The sequence below is a fragment of the Aspergillus fijiensis genome (assembly GCF_003184825.1).
Source record: "Aspergillus fijiensis CBS 313.89 unplaced genomic scaffold BO72scaffold_6, whole genome shotgun sequence".
NCBI lineage: Eukaryota > Fungi > Ascomycota > Eurotiomycetes > Eurotiales > Aspergillaceae > Aspergillus > Aspergillus fijiensis.
This window is the reverse complement of record NW_024468982.1, coordinates 1-17,781: the sequence shown is the minus strand read 5'-3', so window position 1 is coordinate 17,781 and position 17,781 is coordinate 1. Positions and strand designations below refer to the sequence as shown.

The 17,781-nt window shown below is 54.5% G+C and overlaps 4 protein-coding genes across 4 annotated transcripts; 2 read left to right on the top strand and 2 right to left on the bottom strand.

Annotated features, from left to right (window-relative positions):
* The first annotated feature begins 47 nt into the window (after positions 1–47).
* On the top strand, positions 48–3,548 carry BO72DRAFT_474710 (WD40 repeat domain-containing protein). Its single transcript, XM_040947288.1, has 4 exons — positions 48–875; positions 1,611–1,955; positions 2,019–2,182; positions 2,246–3,548. Exons 1-4 carry the CDS (start codon positions 392–394, stop codon positions 3,158–3,160), a joined length of 1,908 nt encoding a protein of 635 aa, XP_040805044.1. The 5' UTR covers positions 48–391; the 3' UTR covers positions 3,161–3,548.
* Positions 3,549–7,120: 3,572 nt separating this feature from the next.
* On the top strand, positions 7,121–7,978 carry BO72DRAFT_369288 (glycoside hydrolase family 128 protein; the record flags this gene model as incomplete). Its single annotated transcript, XM_040940910.1, has 1 exon — positions 7,121–7,978. One exon carries the CDS (start codon positions 7,121–7,123, stop codon positions 7,976–7,978), a length of 858 nt encoding a protein of 285 aa, XP_040805043.1.
* A 1,274-nt stretch (positions 7,979–9,252) lies between these two features.
* Positions 9,253–15,829, bottom strand: BO72DRAFT_492449 (putative ubiquitin-protein ligase E3 component (UBR1); the record flags this gene model as incomplete). Its single annotated transcript, XM_040948293.1, has 2 exons — positions 9,253–9,520; positions 9,579–15,829. 2 exons carry the CDS (start codon positions 15,827–15,829, stop codon positions 9,253–9,255), a joined length of 6,519 nt encoding a protein of 2,172 aa, XP_040805042.1.
* A 772-nt stretch (positions 15,830–16,601) lies between these two features.
* On the bottom strand, positions 16,602–17,360 carry BO72DRAFT_444579 (cytochrome b-c1 complex subunit 9). The gene is made up of 5 exons (XM_040943852.1): positions 17,321–17,360; positions 17,206–17,225; positions 17,078–17,143; positions 16,932–16,980; positions 16,602–16,854 (listed from the first exon to the last, which is right to left on the bottom strand). The coding sequence occupies exons 1-5, from the start codon at positions 17,330–17,332 to the stop codon at positions 16,792–16,794; spliced, it is 210 nt and encodes a 69-aa protein (XP_040805041.1). The 5' UTR covers positions 17,333–17,360; the 3' UTR covers positions 16,602–16,791.
* Positions 17,361–17,781: the final 421 nt, after the last annotated feature.

The following is a 17,781-nucleotide window of genomic DNA, read 5'->3' as shown; positions in this document are numbered from 1 at the left end:
AATTCCAATGAAAGAAATCCGAGAATCGCGCAAAAGATTCCCCAGAAAAAAACAACATTGCTTCCTTTTTTTTTTCTTTCTTTCTTTTGGTCGTGTGCTCCTCTCTCTTTTCCGTTTTTTTCCCTTCCTTTCAATCATCTTTTTCGCCGTCTGGGTAAATCTCCACTCGATAACTACTTACCTATCCTTCCGACCCAAAAAAAGCATTGAAGATACCTACCTACCTTACCTCCCAAACTCATGACCCAGACCCAGCCACAACCACAGCCATCATCCCCTTAACACCGCAATCCAATCCCTTTCCCTTGAACCCAGTTAAACCAGTTGAAACCAATCTCCATCGCATCCCCTTCAATCCCCACAATAGGGCATCCATCATCCATCATCCAGCATGGACGGACCATCCTCCACCCACCACCGCCCCAAGCGCCGTCGCCTGGACACGCCGGATAAACATGCCCAACAACACCAGCACCAGCACAACCACCTCTCGCACAAGAAAAACACCACCACGCCACTCAGCGCCAGCACAAAGCACAACGGCTACGCCCACGCCCACCCCCACAAACTCCAATCCCCGGTTCCACCACCACCACCAGCCGCAAGGCGAACCTCCAAAAATGACGACGACGACGACGACGACAACGACAACGATGAAGACGTCTCCGATTCCTCGGACGAACTAGCCGCGGGCTCCGAGCACGACGAGGCCGAGGAACGCCGCCGCCGCGCCAGCTGGAGTCTCCAGAAACAGAAAAATGTGTATACGCCGCAGAGGCCGTATCGTCCGCCGCTGAGGCGGAGTTCGAGTGGCTCCGAGAGTCCGGATGAGTTGACGATTGATGCGGAGGAGTATTGGCGGTCGACGAAGAAGCGTGGGTCGATTGGGGTTGTGGGGGGCGCGGTTGGGCAGGGGGCGCAGGGGAGGGGGAGGGGGAGTGGGAGGAGGTCGGTGGGCGGCGGAGCTGCGGGCGCGACGGCTGTGGCGGTCGCGGTGGATGTTCCGAGGGGGACGGGGAAGGGGAGGAGGTCTTTGTCTGGGTTACGGGGGGAGGTTAAGGTTGAGGTGGAGGTGGAGGTGGAGGGGTCTGAGGAGGAGGATGAGGAGGGGGAGGGGGAGGTAGAGGGGGAGGATGAAGATGGGGATGTGGAGGAGGAGGATGTGGATGTGGATGTGGAGGTTGATGAGGGTGAGGGTGAGGTGGGTGCTGATGCTGATGCTGCTGCGCCGGATGGGGATGAAGTTGAGACTGAAAATGCGGAGGTGGAGGTGGCCGTGGGGGTTCAGGTCGAGGAGCGGAATCTGGAGAATTCAGATCGCAAGGATCAGGCTCAGGCTCAGGCCCAGGATCAGGCCCAGGATCAGGCCCAGGATCAGGCCCAGGATCAGGCCCAGAATCAGGCTCAGGCTCAAGCTCAGGCTCAGGCTCATGATCAGGCTCAGGGGGTACAAGACGAAAAAGAAGATGTGGATGAAGGAGAGGATATGAAGGTGGATGAGTTCGATCAAAATTTCAATGTCGCTACGGCCCCCTCCACCGCCGCAGAAGCCGCCGCCGATGCTCCTCCTCTCGAAGAAGAACAAGATGCACCTGAAGACGACGAAAAAGTGTCTCGCGACAGCATCAATCACGACAACAACGATGACGTGAATGCGCGTGAGGATGACGAACCCCCCCACGACAACTACCCCGGAGACAATGAAGACGAGGAGATGGTCAACGCCGATGATGGCCTTGATGTCGACGAACCGGAACCCACCACGAATGGCGACCTTGTGGAAGAAACCCCAGAATCGTACCCCGACCGGTCGCCTACGCCCGTCTCCCAACCGCCGCCACCGCCACCGAAACCGGATAAGGTGGAATATCGCGCGAAGTTCCTACTTCGCGGTCATCTGCGGGGAGTGTCCGCCGTGCGGTTCTCGCCAGATGCGTCGATGATCGCAAGTGGAGGTGAGATTTGTCTTTTCGTGAGATATCCCATGGGAGGCTAGACTAACCATGTCTGTGATGTAGGGGCGGACGGGGCTGTCAAAGTGTGGGACACCGTGACCGGGAAATTGATCCATTCGTTCGAGGGCCATTTGGCGGGTATCTCTACGATCTCGTGGAGCCCGGATGGGGCGACCATCGCATCTGGATCGGACGACAAGACGATCCGACTGTGGAACGTCCTGACGGTATGGAAGACACTACGATCCAGCGCCGGCTGTCATTGAGGCTAATCACTCTACGTGCTTTAGGGCAAGGCGCATTCGATCCCGTTCGTCGGTCACCACAACTACGTCTACCAGATCGCATTCTCCCCGAAAGGCAATATGCTCGTCAGCGGATCCTACGATGAGGCGGTCTTCCTGTGGGACGTGCGGTCGGCGCAGGTGATGCGGTCGCTGCCGGCGCATTCGGACCCGGTGGGGGGCATCGACGTGGTCTGGGACGGGACGCTGATCGCCTCGTGCGCGACGGACGGGCTGATCCGCATCTGGGATACGGCGTCGGGCCAGTGTCTGCGCACGCTGGTGCACGAGGACAACCCGCCCGTCACGGCGGTCAAGTTCTCCCCGAACGGGAAGTACGTGTTGGCGTGGACGCTGGACGACTGCGTGCGACTGTGGGACTACGTGGCCGGCCGGTGCATCAAGACCTACCAGGGTCACAGCAACCGGAAGTACAGCCTGCAGGGCGGGTTTGGCACGTACGGCGGAGAGTCGGGGAACGGCAGCGGCAGCGGGATGCCGGTGTATGCCTTTGCGGTCAGCGGCAGCGAGGACGGTGCCGTCTTGTGCTGGGACGTGGTGAGCAAGCAGGTCCTGCAGCGCATCGAGGGCCACACAGGCGTGGTGTTGGGGGTGGATACGTGCTCGCTCGGAGGGGCGCGGCTGATGGTCAGTTGCGGGCTGGATGGGACCGTTCGCGTCTGGGAGGAGGCGAGCACCGCCGGCGATGGGCATGGCCCGACGACCAACGGCGCGCAGACGAATGGCACCGTGCTGAACGGCTACGGGGGTTCGATCTCTGACCCCAACACGCCGGCCGAACTGGCGGGCACTGAGGACGCAACTCCGATGGCAACGACCGCGACGGAGGCTGGGTTTGCCCAGACCAACGGACACCATAGCATGCCCGAGCCCGAAGATACCGATATGGGTGGGGCCTGAATGATAAAAGCAATTGCATCAACAGCAGCAGCTTCTTTACTGTACAGCGGTGTAAACCAAGGGATGGACGGGATGGCGTTTCAAGGTTGAGGGTGGGTGGGTTGTATACTAGTCATGAGGGACGAACCACAATTACTCAACATCTACCGTGAGCAACTAGGGGAGACAAGAGTCCTACCAGCGGAGGATGGAGGATTGTCTGTTTGTATGTACTACTATTTGTAATGCTGGAAGGATATCTGGCCCGTCATCTTTGACAGATTTTGACAGAGGAAAGGGATGGAAGCAAGACCAGCCCTAAATAGCTAGCTAGCTAATTCTCGACGATGCGAAGACAGCAAGCACTTCTTGATCCCTTGAGCACCGGTAAGAACGCTGTACGCATGAGGACTGGATTGTGAGAAGCTATAGTCTGAGGCGCAGGAGGATATCAATCGCCTCCCAAACCGACAAACCACCTCGGTGGTGGAATTGAAGATCGAACCAGAGACCGAGATGAGAAGAACCCAGCTCCAGGAAGGACGATCAGGGAGACCAAACTGTATATTCAATACCTAATATCCTTCAATAATCAATCTACTCAAGTTGACTAACCAACCAAACACTTGACTCAGAATCGTCAATCAACACAGTCAGCACAATGGCTATATCAAAGTTCCGAGGTAAGCCAGTTTGCTTTTCTTAAGATTATCAAAAAAAAAAGGGAAGTGTTCTATCTATCCGCACAGCTGTCTGTCTGTATGATGCCCCAGCCAAACCCCGACCCCGACCCTCTCCGCAGCCGTGTTCCAAACAAGACCTCGGTAGACACAGTAGTCTACAAGTACAATGTACTCGTATGCAATAGTAGTACTCATATGTACATCGTACACAGTAGATCAAAGTCCCCCCTCTCCCATTCATCTACAAGTGGTAGGGCCTTCTCTATCCGACTCCGAAAGAGACCAATTGAGTCATCATCTCAATCGGCTAACTAACTAACTAAAATCACACCTGCTTCCACCCCCGCTGATGTACTACGTACAGTACAAACAACACCCCCTCCCCTCCCCACCTCTCGTACCCCTCTTCTCCTCCTGCGGGATTTTTCCTGGATCAAGGAAGCTGAAGTGAGGTACTGGACTCGGTACAGTACAAGGTGATACACTCCACTTGCTTGACCGGACCGGAACTATCGGGGAGATTCTCACTAACGTTATAACACTATGTGCTGTACAGTACAAGGATGTGCATAGTAACGTACAGTACACAGTATAGATACTCATAGACCGTGCAAGGCGACGAGTCAATTGTATTGGGGGACGAACTTGGAAGATTTGAGACACCCCACCTATCGTACCTATCGTACCTACGGAGGAACCCTGTACCCTGTACATGTAGACCTAGGATGACAATCATTGATACTCATCGCGGGAGTAAGGACGGGGAAGAGGAGTTGGTGATATATAGCGGACCTTGGTTTATTGATGTTACTGGTGTTGTACTGTGCTTACTTGCCTTAAATATCGACTGAGGAGTCATCTCCATGTGCCTGGTAGGGATCTCGATATAGTGTATTACAAGTACTCTGTACCCAGGTACACCATAAGAAGCCGACCGGCCGCCCAGTACTTTTCCCGTGTGGAATTTGCATGTAATAGCTTTCAGATAGGGTAGGCACCCAGAAAATCTTGCTTTTACCCACACCTATGAGAAAGTACAAGCGCAGTCAGTTAAATCCAGCCGGTGAAGGGAAGGACAAAAAAGAACATCGAAGAAGAATCGAAACAGCCAACAGCCAAAACCCACACCCAATGAAAGCAACCCCATTGGCGCCCTCCGCTGGAACGTGAAACACCACACAACAAGAGAGAAGGAAAAAAAAAAAAAAAAAAACCTATCGGTAGTCTAGGTCTAGGTCTGGACCCCCAATTGGGCCGTGGGCGGATATTCTGCATTGCCAGTTGGTGGATTGTGCACTGCTGGGTTCAAGTTTTCTTTTACTGACGGTGTTAGTGCTAGGGATGATTGTGGTTTAGTTGGAGTGGGGGGATGGATTGTTGACGGCGGAGACGAGGATTATCGCGTGTAAGTGGAGACCCTTTAGTGTCTTGTCGAGGGAAAGTCAATTGGGAAGTGGGAATTGGATAGATACTCTTTGTCTGGTCTGGTCTGGTCTGGGTTTTAGGGTTGGGGGTTGGTGTATGTGGACTGTGGACTGTGTACGGCGTAGTACTCTGTATAGACCATCAAAGAGATACAAGAGTGGTGGGTACGCAGCGCAAACAACAAAGAAGGAAGGTTACATTCGCTGACCTACTGTAAACGGTCGTCGGAGAAAGAGAGACGGGATACATTCGCCACATTGACGATTATTGATTGATTGATTGATAGTCTACCATTCCTGAAGCTGCAGCATGGCACTGCATCTCCTGTCACTGTCACGGTACACCATGAGTAAGTGACAGTCGGTGCTGCTTAGCCATCTACAACACGGAGTTATCCTACAGTCCCTCGTATACGATATGCTCCAGATGGCCTGATTTGAGCCACGCAACCCGGCGCCGCCAGGGATTCCTCCGCACACAAAGGAGTGACTGCGAACGACACGGAGAGATCGAGGCAGCTCTAGGCAACCAAGTAGAGCTTCCCCTGGCCCCCATTCGGAGCTGTGTCTTGGCTATGTATGTTATTGTTGGAATGATCGCAGACCCTTGCTCAGGAATACTTCAGGGTGAGCAGGATTCAGGAGTACTCCTGAGAGGTTGTGGTGGTGGTGGTGGTGGTGGTGGTGGTGGTAAGAGACAAGAATAACCACGGAGTGATGGATCAGATGAGAAGACTTTGAAATGGATGTGGTGGACTGGACTAGGGCTGCCCTGTGGAGATAGAGACCGACACACAGACACACACACACAGACACACACACACAGACACAGAGAGAAAGAAAGCCGGGCGGAAAGTGGAGCAGAGAACAGCAAAGGGAGAAAGAAAGACTGCAACACAACAGCAGCAGAGGCGTTCGTTGGAGCTCCGCCACTAAATTCACTAAATCGACTAGCGTGCAAGTAGCGCTACTGAACGCCCCATCCCACTCAACTCACTGGGCCATGTCTGGGCTGGTGACTGACTGACTGACTGACTGACAGTTCGTCCGTTGGTCATTCTATCGGTCAGTCAAAAGTAATGCAAAGAGACAGTATTGTTGTTTTGCTGTTGGGTATCTAGATCCCGTCAGCAGCTCCAGCTGTCAAACGGGTAGAGAGAATCAGGGCACGATACTCAACTGCAGCTCGCCTGCAGGAACCCCAACCACGAAAGCAGAACCAGCACAACATGGTCGGTCGGCCAGTCAGATGAATCATGCACAGGCCAATCTTCCACCCGATGACGTTCCACGGATCGGCCCCCCGTTGGCCGCGGTGAAGGATGCAGGGGGGAAGAGGGTAGGTAAAGTTGTGGTTCAGGTACCCAGACCCGACAGACCCTCTGCATAGACCTATCAAAGACCCCAATGGATGAATATCGCCAAGATGAAACACTTTCGTTTTTGTTCTTTTTGCTTTTTTTTCCTTTTCCTTTTCTGTTTTTGTGTTTGGTACCTTTTTTTTCTCTCTCTATTTGTTATTGTTCTTTGACTGGATCCCCGTTCCTGGGCGTTTCGCCTGGTGGAAGGAAGGAAGCCCAGCCCTAATGGTTAGTTTTCCCCTCTTCTTTCGTGGGTATATATCCTCGACTCTTTCCCTCGTTTCTGCTCTCTCTCTCTCTCTTTTTCTTTTCAGTATACTGATCACTCCTCAGTACCCAGTCATTCCTTTGTCATTTGACACCTGCTGAACAATTACCTGTGCCGTGCACGGTTCTGTTCATCCATTCCTTATCCTAAGCGCTACTTGAGTTCCAAGTAGCCATACCACTCCCTCCTAAGAACGCGAGAACCGGTCTTCTCAGTCTACCAACCCTCCAACACAAAAGAGCAAAATGGTCTCCTTCACCAAAGCCCTCCTCATCGCCAGCAGCGTGGCCAGCACCGCGCTGGCGATGCCCTCGCACATCCACGCCAACCGCCACACCGGCGCCAACCACCCGCACGTCACCCTGGAGCAGCGCAGCATCAACAGCACCTCGGGCAAGCGCGGCGCGGCCTACAACAGCGCCAGCACGGTGACCACGCTGGCCCACAGCGGCACGGTGACCTGGGGCTACGACTGGAACATGTACAGCGACGGCAGCCTGCCCTCGCACGTGGAGTACGTGCCGATGCTGTGGGGCAGCAAGATGTTCGGGACGTGGTTCACGGCCATCGAGACGGCCCTGAACAGCGGCAGCAAGTACATCCTGGGCTTCAACGAGCCCGACAACAGCGGGCAGGCCGCCATGTCCTCCTCGGCGGCCGTGTCCGCCTACCAGAAATACATCACCCCGTTCAAGGGGAAGGCCAAACTGGTCACGCCCGCCGTCACCAACGGCGTCGGCGCCGACACGGGCCTCGCGTGGGCCGAGAACTTCCTGTCCGGCTGCGGCGGCAGCTGTGGCGTGAGCGTGCTCGCCGTGCACTGGTACGGCGACTCGGCCGCCGACTTCAAGACCTTTGTAGGCAAGGCCGTGGCGCTCGCCGACAAGTACGACCTCGACGAGACCTGGGTCACCGAGTTCGCCCTCAACAGCGCCGTTGGTGCCGGCCAGGGCACCCAGGAGGCCGCCTCCTTCCTCGAGGAGGTCGTCCCCTGGCTCGATGGCCAGAGTGGCGTCGGCCGCTATGCGTACTTCATGTGCGCCGAGGGCTATCTGTTGAACGGGGACGGGTTGAGTGCCTCCGGCCAGGCGTATATCGCTTAGGCATCGTCTCGCCTCGCCTTGCCTCTTGACTTTTGACTCGATGACTTCTGATTTGGCGGAGAGTGATGTGGGGAGCGATTTTGGCTTTGCCATTGCCTTTGCCTTTGCGTTTACCATTACCATTTGCCTCAGGAAAATACCTCCCTCGAGCGGTGATTTGTTTATCATGATGATTATCGGTTTTACAGTGTTACACTTTTGATACCAGTTTGATTTTCTTTTTTTGTGTTGTACTCACAGAGTCACAATTTGTTTCACCCTGATTCCCATTGTCCATACAGTTCCATGAATCTGAAACAACAAAAAGTCCATACAAAGACCATTGTATTGTTCCTACATAGTACAATCCTCCTACAATTCCAACAATTCCAACAATTCCAACAATTCCAACAATCCAACAAAACAATCCGACAAAACAATCCAAACCTGAAACATGTTGTAAAAAGCAGACCAGACCAGACCAGACCAACCTCCTTCCTGCCCACTGCCCAGAAAACAAGTTCCCTCAATTGTTATTATTGTTTGTCTCTCCCCCCGATCCATGGATCCATGGATCCAATAAGCCCCCCCCCCCCCCCCAACCAACCACATGTATTGCAACCCAAGAGCCCCGACTTTCATCTCGCCCGAACCAAGGATGCAACTGCTGTCTGGACTTTGGGCTGTGGGGATCAGTCGCCAGGAATTGATTGGGTGGTCCCACGATTTCCAACATTGGGGATTGGATTCTTATTAGGAGATGGATGTCATTCAATCACTTTTTTTTCATTGCATTGCAGAGAGCAGACACAAAGTGAAGTGGTGCAATCTTGTTGCTAAACTGGTTGGAGGTCATAACTATGGGTCCTGGTTTCCCTAGGGTTTTTTGACCGTATACCCGGAAATGGATAATGAACCCTCCGTCACTAGACTGCTTTCAATGCGACTCAGACTGAGTTACGGAGCACAGCACTTCCAACGACACCGCCACATCGCCCACACCAATGGGTAGTTACAGTATATGCCCAGGAAAATGCTATTTGTATTATTTCCCATCAGCAGCCCAGCACCCACCAACTAGCTCAAACTTTTCCCCAATGCATCAGCAAACACCACACATCTCCAGGAAAAGGTTCCATGCACATAGGACGGAACAGCAGCTTGACAGCTTAATCCATCACCATCACCATCGCTGACACATCCCACGAATGAAAACACCACAAGTCACATAAGTCACACTGTATCCGCGCGCCGTCACTTCCCTAAATACATCATATCATCCCCTTGATACAATCTTACATCGTTTCCCATCCCCCATTGTTGATATCCGCTTCCAGCTTGCGGCTGATCATCGTTGGAATCCCATGCGAGAGCCACACGTCGCGAACCAAACGGTCGTAGCGTTTCTGGTTCAGAATCAACTGACGGTTACGCCGGAGGCCCGGGTCCACTTCGCCGTGCCGATCCAGGTACGGCGCATTGTGCCAGGAACCGCTGCGGTTGTGAAGGTAGACCACCATGCACTTGCGGATGTTGAGGAAGAGCCCGATGTATTTACCACATCTGATAGACATCCAGTTAGTTTGTATAACCAAAGAGGAGGAAGCAAGGAGGAACTCACTTGTAAACGTGTTGGTTGCATCCGCCCAAGTTCTGGCTCTTGTCCATGCAACACACGGCCTGCGAGCAGAAGATGTCACCACAGAACAGGCAGATGCAGGGATCGGTCAGCTCCTTCTTCGAGTTCGGGCAGCGCCGTCGGTTGGCCTCGTCGATCAAATTGTCGTAGTATTTGGGCAGCCCGACCAACTCGAAGATCCCCGGGTGAGGGAGGCTCGGCCACAACGTGTGGTAGCCGAACGTCAGCCCGGGCCGCGACACATTCCAGTGGTGGATCCAGCCCGAGATGACCGAGTCGAACACACTGCCGCGGTTGCGCGAAGCGTTGACAGATCCGAAGATCTCGTCGAGAGACGGTAGATGTAAGAGCTTGGTCAAGCGGTCAAGCTCTGGAGCGTCAACGTCGTTGAAATCCGTGCTGGGGAACTCGACCCCGTGCTGAACGTGAAGAAGAATGATCACCTTGCGAAGGAAGGTCAATGCGTAGCTGGAAATGAGCCGGCGCAGGGTTAACGCCACCTGCCGCGACACGGCGCTTCCGTCCGCCACGTAGTTACCCTCGGTTGGGAACGACGTGATCTCCTCCTGACCGATATTGGTTCTCAGCTCGGTAACGATGGAGTTGAAGAAGTGGCGACTCAAGTCGGCCCGAGGGTCCGTCTCATCAAGCGCCGGCATGTAGTTGGCATCGCCATGCTGAACCACTTCTTCCTGCAGCCCCGAAGGCCAGAGGATGTAGGTGATGGCGACCTTGACGATTTCGGCCACATAACACATCTGGATCAAATGACGCATATCAATGGGAACGGTCGGCAGAAGCGAAACCGAGCACTCGGCCAAAAACACAAACGTATCCTTGCCCAGGAGCGGTTCAATCTCGCGCCTCTCCCTCAATAGAGGTGTACCACTGAGGTAGGGGTGACCAATGAACAGTTGACAGATCTTTTGCCGGTGCGTTTCGTGCACCTCGTCCGCACTGAGATTATGCGGGCTATCGCCATGCTGTAGTGATCCGACCGCCGCGTACGAGAAGGCCGTCTCGGCGAGGATGCGCAGATGCGTCAGTGTCAGCTGAGGGATCTTGTCCAGCAGGGTCGAGCCCGGTTCCGAAGCGACACCCCGCTGCGCTATCTCCACGGCCGCGATGCTGTAGCCAAAGCTCTGGAACAGCGAGTCGGTATGCACCAGGTCACTGCTTTCCAGTGTACCAGGAACATGGTTGAACGTGGATGGGATGTGGTTGACCCGCAAAGTCTGCTTCAGCCTCTGATAGATCTGCAACAATTCGGAAAGCGGGTTCTCGATCGGACTGAAGGTCGCCTGAAGCGGGCTGGTGGCAGAAGGATCCTCCGCAGGGAAGAGACCAGGCATGGGTAATCTGACCGTTGGCATGGAAAGAGGAGTCGACGGGAATGAGGGAGGGGATGGGAGATTGCCCAACTTCGAAGCGAGCGGTGGGACCAACGTCTTGGACAGATAGTTCACGAAGAGCTCCTGGTACGCTAGAGCCTGCGGGTTGCTGTTGCTCTCCGCAAGTAATGCGTAGTTGCGGGGTTGCGAGAGAACGGACTTGAGCTCAACATTAATGAACTCGTCAAACGAGACAGCGGTACCCAAAGCTCCCGGATACGACTCTTCCTTACCCTTCCAGACAATGGGAAGGAAAGCATTTCCGAGAGCCTTGCAGAGAGGGCAGACGAACTCCTTGCGCGCTAGCGACTCCGGGTGGGCTCGAGCGACTTGTTGATGGTGACGACGACCAGTAGCAGTGAGGTAGACCTCGAAGCAGTGGTAATGCATGATATGGCCACAGCCGGTCGTCACCGGCCCCGGATTCGTGTTATGGGCCTTGAAGCCTTTGCTTAGTCCAATCTTCTCGCTGACGACTTCGCCACCCGTCGAGTCCAGTCGGCGGACGGTCGTGCGGTTTTCACCAGCGACTCCGAAAGGACGAAGATGGTCGGCCGACTTGTCCAGGCTCGCTGGTGTCCTGATTGCCTCCCGCACCCAGTCCGCATCCGACACATCAGTACAACGGAGGATGGTGCTATCCTGGATGAGGGCAAATGTGCCGTAGAGTCGCGAGTCATTGGTCTCCTCCTGACAGAGGATGCACGTGCCACTGGGATACTTCCACAGCTTCGTCTCGGGTGCAGTCTCGGGTTCCGACTCGAGATCACTGAAGTCTTCCTCGCCCCAGTCAAATTCACCTTGGCTGTTGAGGAAGTTCTGCTGTTGCTGCTGGAACTGGGCCATGACCCGGGCCTGCCTTTCTAGAGCCTGCCTCTTCTTGGTCTCCTTCTCAACGTCATTGTCGATAGCAGGAGTGCTGGTGTCAACCCTGTCAAAGGGGAAGTTCAGGGAAGCGGTGGCTGAGGCATAGGCCTCGGGACGCTTCTGCCAGAATTGCTTGAGTATATGCCGGATCTTGGCTCCGCATGATTTGAAATCGGATATCACGGAAATCTTCTCAAGGAGACCCACGATAGTCACTGGACCAGCCTGCGTCGAGTGTCGAACCTTGTTCAATGCGTGAGAAATGAAGGATGCCGGCGAACCGTCGGACATCTCATCCTCGTCGCTCTTATCATCCAGCGAGGCGGCAAGAATCAGATGCAGGACCACATGAAGGAAAGTCTCAATCCGAGTAGGTTTGATATGCGGAGTACCCGCTTGGAACGACACCACATAATCCAGACAGTGGTGCACAAGCTGAGCGAAGACCATGGTTCGGGTGAAGCGATGAAGCTCGGAGAAAGCTCCGGTGGTGATGGGGCGTAATTTGGGCTCAAACACCACGTCATCCGCTTTCTTACCAGTCTTCTTAGCCACCCAGGCTCTGTAAATGGTCTCCGCTTCATCCCGTTGATTCTTGCTGTAATGAGCGCTGTACGGATCAATAAGGTCAAGATACTCCGGCTTCAGCTCGAAGGTACCAGTATCGTTTAACCCCTCGGGTGCCCGAAATTTGGCAACCTCCTCAAGCACATCCTGGAACATATCCGAGTCAAGGGGCTTGTCGCTGAGCCGCGTGGACAGGTCAGAGAAAGACAGCGGCCTGAAGCAAAGGACATGCGCGATATCACGGATGATGCTCTCCCGAGTTGCGCTCTCGCTGTCGTCGATGGCGGTGAGCGAGGTACGGTCCGTCAGGAGGATAATCAACAGGTGGACGAACTCCTCGGCCACGTCGACGATCTGGTTGTCCTCGTAGACGCTCCGGGGGCTGTAATCCCGGTTCATCCAGTCCACCATGCCGAAACGTTCCGCGATGGACGCAAGGACCCGACTAGGATCGCAGGTGACCAGGGCAGTCTGAAGCAAGAAGATGTCGCGATAATACGCAAAATCACGGGATGAGACTCCCCGGTACTGTGACATCTGATGCCGAAGGCTGAGACCGTTGCGAACCCACATGCCAGCCTTCATCTGTGCCAGCCAGGCGCAAACTCTGACGGGATAATCGAACATTGCCAGGAGCAAATCTTCGGAGTTCAGCTGTGAGTCGTGGATGTATTGGTCATTTGCGGCCTGCGCAGCGTCCATGAGCACATTGCGCATGACGGCGCCGCTTACATTACGACCGCATTCCAGCAACCAGGACAGCGTGTAATGGAGGGCATGGTGGAAACTCATCCAGCCACGTTCGACGACGAAGTCCACCACCCGGTATCGTGGAACATGTTCCTGGTTGACCTCGAAATCGAAGGGAGGCAGCGTTTTGAAAGACACGTAATCCTTGATTTCGGCTTGGCTGAAACGCTTAAGGTCCGATCCGTATGAGTGAGCCACAGCGGAGATAGTGGCTGATCGGATGGCTCGCAGCAGCCTTGCAGCTCCATCGATCTCGGGGTTACGGAAGGCCTCGCAAAATTGGCGACACAGGCGGTTGATCTCTCGCATGAGGACGGACGCGCTGATCCAAGCGTCGGTCTCGTACTCAACATGCTCCCCTACAGCACGCACATTGGGGCATATACCTTGCGAGAGCTTGACAAGATCCAGGAACTGAGACAGGTACTGTTCTTCCGCGCGCACGCGATTCTGGACGTATTCGGATTGCAGCAGGTACCGTAGATCCAAGAAGAAATGATACAGACGCCTGTTGGTGACAGACCCGGCGTCAAATGCCAGAGTTGCGTTGGGATTGACTTCATGAGGTTCACCGACCTGCCTTGTCGTAAGAAACGTGTACAGAATGGCCATGACCTTGGTCAAAAAGTTCCCACGTAGGAGGATTTCCTCTGTAATAGACGGGGTGGTCAGAAGCTGCAAGGAAAGGTTGACAATAGAGTGATCAGGCTCTCTGTCTGCGATCAGGTACAACTGCGCGAGCGCCGTGTAGAGGGCTGACAGGCGCAGACCCATGATCCGCTTGAATTGAGGAACATTGACAACGGTGCCGATATAGAGATCGCGGAGTTCGGTACGAGTCTTTTTCCAGAGTCGGAGATCATAGAGAATCATCCAGTCGAGACGAGTGCGCTGCGACAAGTCCTCGTAAACCGGCACACCCTGCCCTTCTCCCGCAGCGTGAGATCGATACTGCCAATGAATAGGCGTTTTCGCCGGCGATGGTCGAACCACCCCTGACGGTGTCTTGGGGATAGGAACAAGGGAAGTCGGCGGTCGCTCGTGCGGTTCATTGGGGGCCTGCTCGTTGACGGCGGGTTGCGAATCCTCCTGGCTTGACCCGTTCTGCACCCCTTCTTGCGCCACTTGCCTTCGCAGCTCCTGTGACTGCTGCTCTCCCTGTTCACCTTGCTGTTGCTGCTGCTGGCGGGCGCGCTCTTGTTCCCGCTGTTGTTCCCGCTGAGCGAGTCCTAGGATGGTCTGAGCGATATCCAGAGCATCATCCGCGTCGCCCATAACCATATCATTATCGTCGTCCACCTCATCCCGGAGTCGGTTCATTTCGAGTTCCATGTCATCATCATCTTCCTCTTCGTTGGTCTCGCCCGCTGCACGCAGGTACTCTTCGAATTCTTCCGCCTCCTCCTCGTCATTGACACCTTCCTGCTCATTGCCCGAATTGACATCCTCATCATCGTCATCGTCGTCGCCAGCTGCGGCCAGTACAACGTTAACTTGAGGGGATATCGTGAGCATGACCGTGCGCCATGGAGATGCCTCGTCCTGTTGGTGGTCATCGATGCCTTTCAACCCGATGTCCGCATTGTAGGCACCGCTACCACGCCTCCACGGCGTAAGCAGTTCTTCGCAGATGATGTGGCGCAGGATCTCGTTATCATTACCGACGCTACATCCCGAGATATCCAGCAGCCACTCAACGATGGTGGCGCACATCTGCTCGCGGAAGGTATCGCGGGCGGATCGGATAGTGACAGTGACCCTGATGTGCTCGATGATCTTCGACACGTCCAGCAGTCGCGGCAGGTCCCGGGAATACTTGACGACACTGCGTCCGATGTCGTTGGTCTCGTGGGCACGCTCGAATCCGAAGCGATTCGTCTCCCGACAAGCTCGCGTGACCTGCGTGGCGACGTCCTTGATAGTGTGCTTCTCATCGTTCCACAGGGCGAGGGCGTACTCGGGCTCCTCCTCCGCTTCGTCACCGGGCCCGTACCAGCCCGGACGCAGCCGCGACGCCTCCTCATCCTTCCTGATCCCTTCCTCAGTCTTGGGCAGTCGCAGCTGTTCGGGCGAGCAGGAGATGACGTCGCAGAAATAATCCAGGGCGCGCGAGATGGTGAGTCGGATGGCCTTCACCCAATCCGGCGGCAGTTGTGATTGGGCCTTCTGCTTCCCCTTCTTCTTCTTGTCCTCGCTCTCGGTGTGGATCGCACAGAACAAGGGCAGGCGCCAGGCCTCCTCGTCTCCACAGTCACAGCAGCCGCAGTTCCCCGACGACAGCGAGATCTGGTATTGGTGGCCGGTGTGATCGGAGGCGTCGAAGCACCGGCTGCACAGCACGCAGGTGTCGTCCATGGCGCAGGTGATGCAGCGGTAGGTGGCCTCGCCCGCCCTGAAGATATGGCCGCAGCGCTTGCCCCGCGCCGCCTCGGTATACTCCGCACCTTCCTCGGCGCCCTGGGCCTCTGCCAGCTTCCAGGGCCCGGGCGGCAACCCGTTGGGGAATAACTGTCGAAGGTATTCGTCATTCTGGCCGGTCAGCGAGCGGAAGAGCACCTCGAGAAGCTCTCTCTCGGCTTGGGGTCCATAGCGGTTGTTGTGTTCGGCGGGAAGCCGCAGGAGGCGTTCGCTGAGAAACCTCTCACATTCCGTGAGCATCATTTATCGCTGTTGCACGACGAGCGCGACACCCATCCGGCTCTCTAGATAGGAAGTAAAAAGGGTTACGGAACGTTACTGGGGGGTTCGAAAGTTGTTGAGACGAGAGCTCGAAGGTGGACTGTATTTTTCCCCCTCGTTTTCTTTGGTGGCGGGCTTATAAATCTTCGATGCGGCCTGCGAGCTCAACTTAGTCGGGCGCCGATAACAGGTCCGTCAATGATGAAAATGACTGGATAAGAAAAGAAGAACGGGAAAAAGGAACAGAAGAATGATAACTGACCAACCTTTGGAAAATGGAGGGGAGGGTGGGAAAGTTTAAGGATTTCAGACAGAGTCGCTTGGTTATGGTTGAGAGAGTAAGCGGTTAATGAGGGAATGAGTTGGTAGTAGTAGGAATACTCGTGGTGGTGAAGTAGCAAGTTCGATGTCACAATTTGGTGGGGAAGAAAGAGCTGTTGGCTCCGCTTGGATCAATCCAGAAACAACAGAATTTAATTCAACACCTGCTAGAATATAATCTTCCGGTCCAGATTCGGAACAGGCAAAGAATACAACCTGACCAAAGAACAAAAGAATAATGAAAGAGGCTATTTTCGTTAGAATGTGTTGTGTTGGGAAAAGAAGGAGGGGAAAAGCATGAGATCTCTAACTACTATTGAATCTACAAAACCAATGCGGCTTGGCGCGACTTGACCGCAGTCTGTCTCCCTTTCAATGTCAATCTGATACCGGGCAGCGTCGGATTAAGGGAAATGCACGCAATGGTACAGCTCATTCTTCCAGATCAAAAAAATAAAGGACTATCTCGTACAAGAAACACCGTGGAGGATCCCGATTCCCCTCTTTCCTCCGATCTCGGTAAAATAACATGGGAATGGATATCTCTACCCTCCAGCACTTGGTCTATCCCACCACCACCAGGTGAATGCGGCACAAAACACTCGATAGGATCGTCATATTTACTCGTCATCCTCGTCGTCGGCCTGGTTGATGTAGCGGTGCTTGATATCCTTCCATTGACGCTGTGGGCGCGAATCGGAGAGTAACCCCGTCAGTTAAGAACCTCATATCCGGAAGGGGTCTGCAGGGAAGAACATACACCGCGGTTGAAAGAGTCCCAGACGCGGTTGGAAGCGGTGTCGAAAGCCCTTTTCCGAAGAAGTCGTGATTAGCCCGTGCTTGATGGCCTGCGACGGTTGTTTCCCACCGGAGTGGGAGGACGGGAGAGAGAGAGGCTAGACGTACAGCTCGAAAGCGAAGGCACTGGTAAAGATGGCAGTCAAGTAAACAGCGTTGCGCTGGAACAGACTCCTATGGCAATCAATTGTGGTTAGTAGGGGTCAATTGAGGGCCCGACAGGGAGGAAGACATACCGGTAGAGAGTGGTAGTGAACTGGATCCGGAGACACCCTGCAGTTAGCCCAGGGAACCACTGGCACCAGGAGCACCTGCAGCGGTCCTGGCGATCAAGTTGCGGAAGACACTTACAGCGCCGGCCATTGTGCTGGATTGTAGATGGAAACGGAGGTGGAAGTGGGAGAGGAGCGAAAACGTGGGGAAGTAGCGTAACCAGGAGGGAATGAGGTTGAAGAATCGCCGTTCGGACAAGTTCAGACGAAAAGCAGCAGCGGGAAACACCGGATCCCTGATTGGCCAGTGCCCAGAGCCTCTCCCGCCCGCCCGTCACGCATGAATTCATCCATGTCCGTTCATCAGGCTCATTCCACTTCCACATCTTTTTCATCTACACATCTAACTTACACTAATTGACAACAGACAACAATTCGGGCATCGTCTCAATATCCCGCCCTCCGCCCTCAAATTATCGAAGGACTAGGGATATCACTCATTTATATCTAGCAATCCTTCAGACAGACCGACCCCTCTCTCTTTCCACCCACCACCTTCTGAGAATCTTCGTTACGCCGCTCCCACCCTCAGCCATCCAC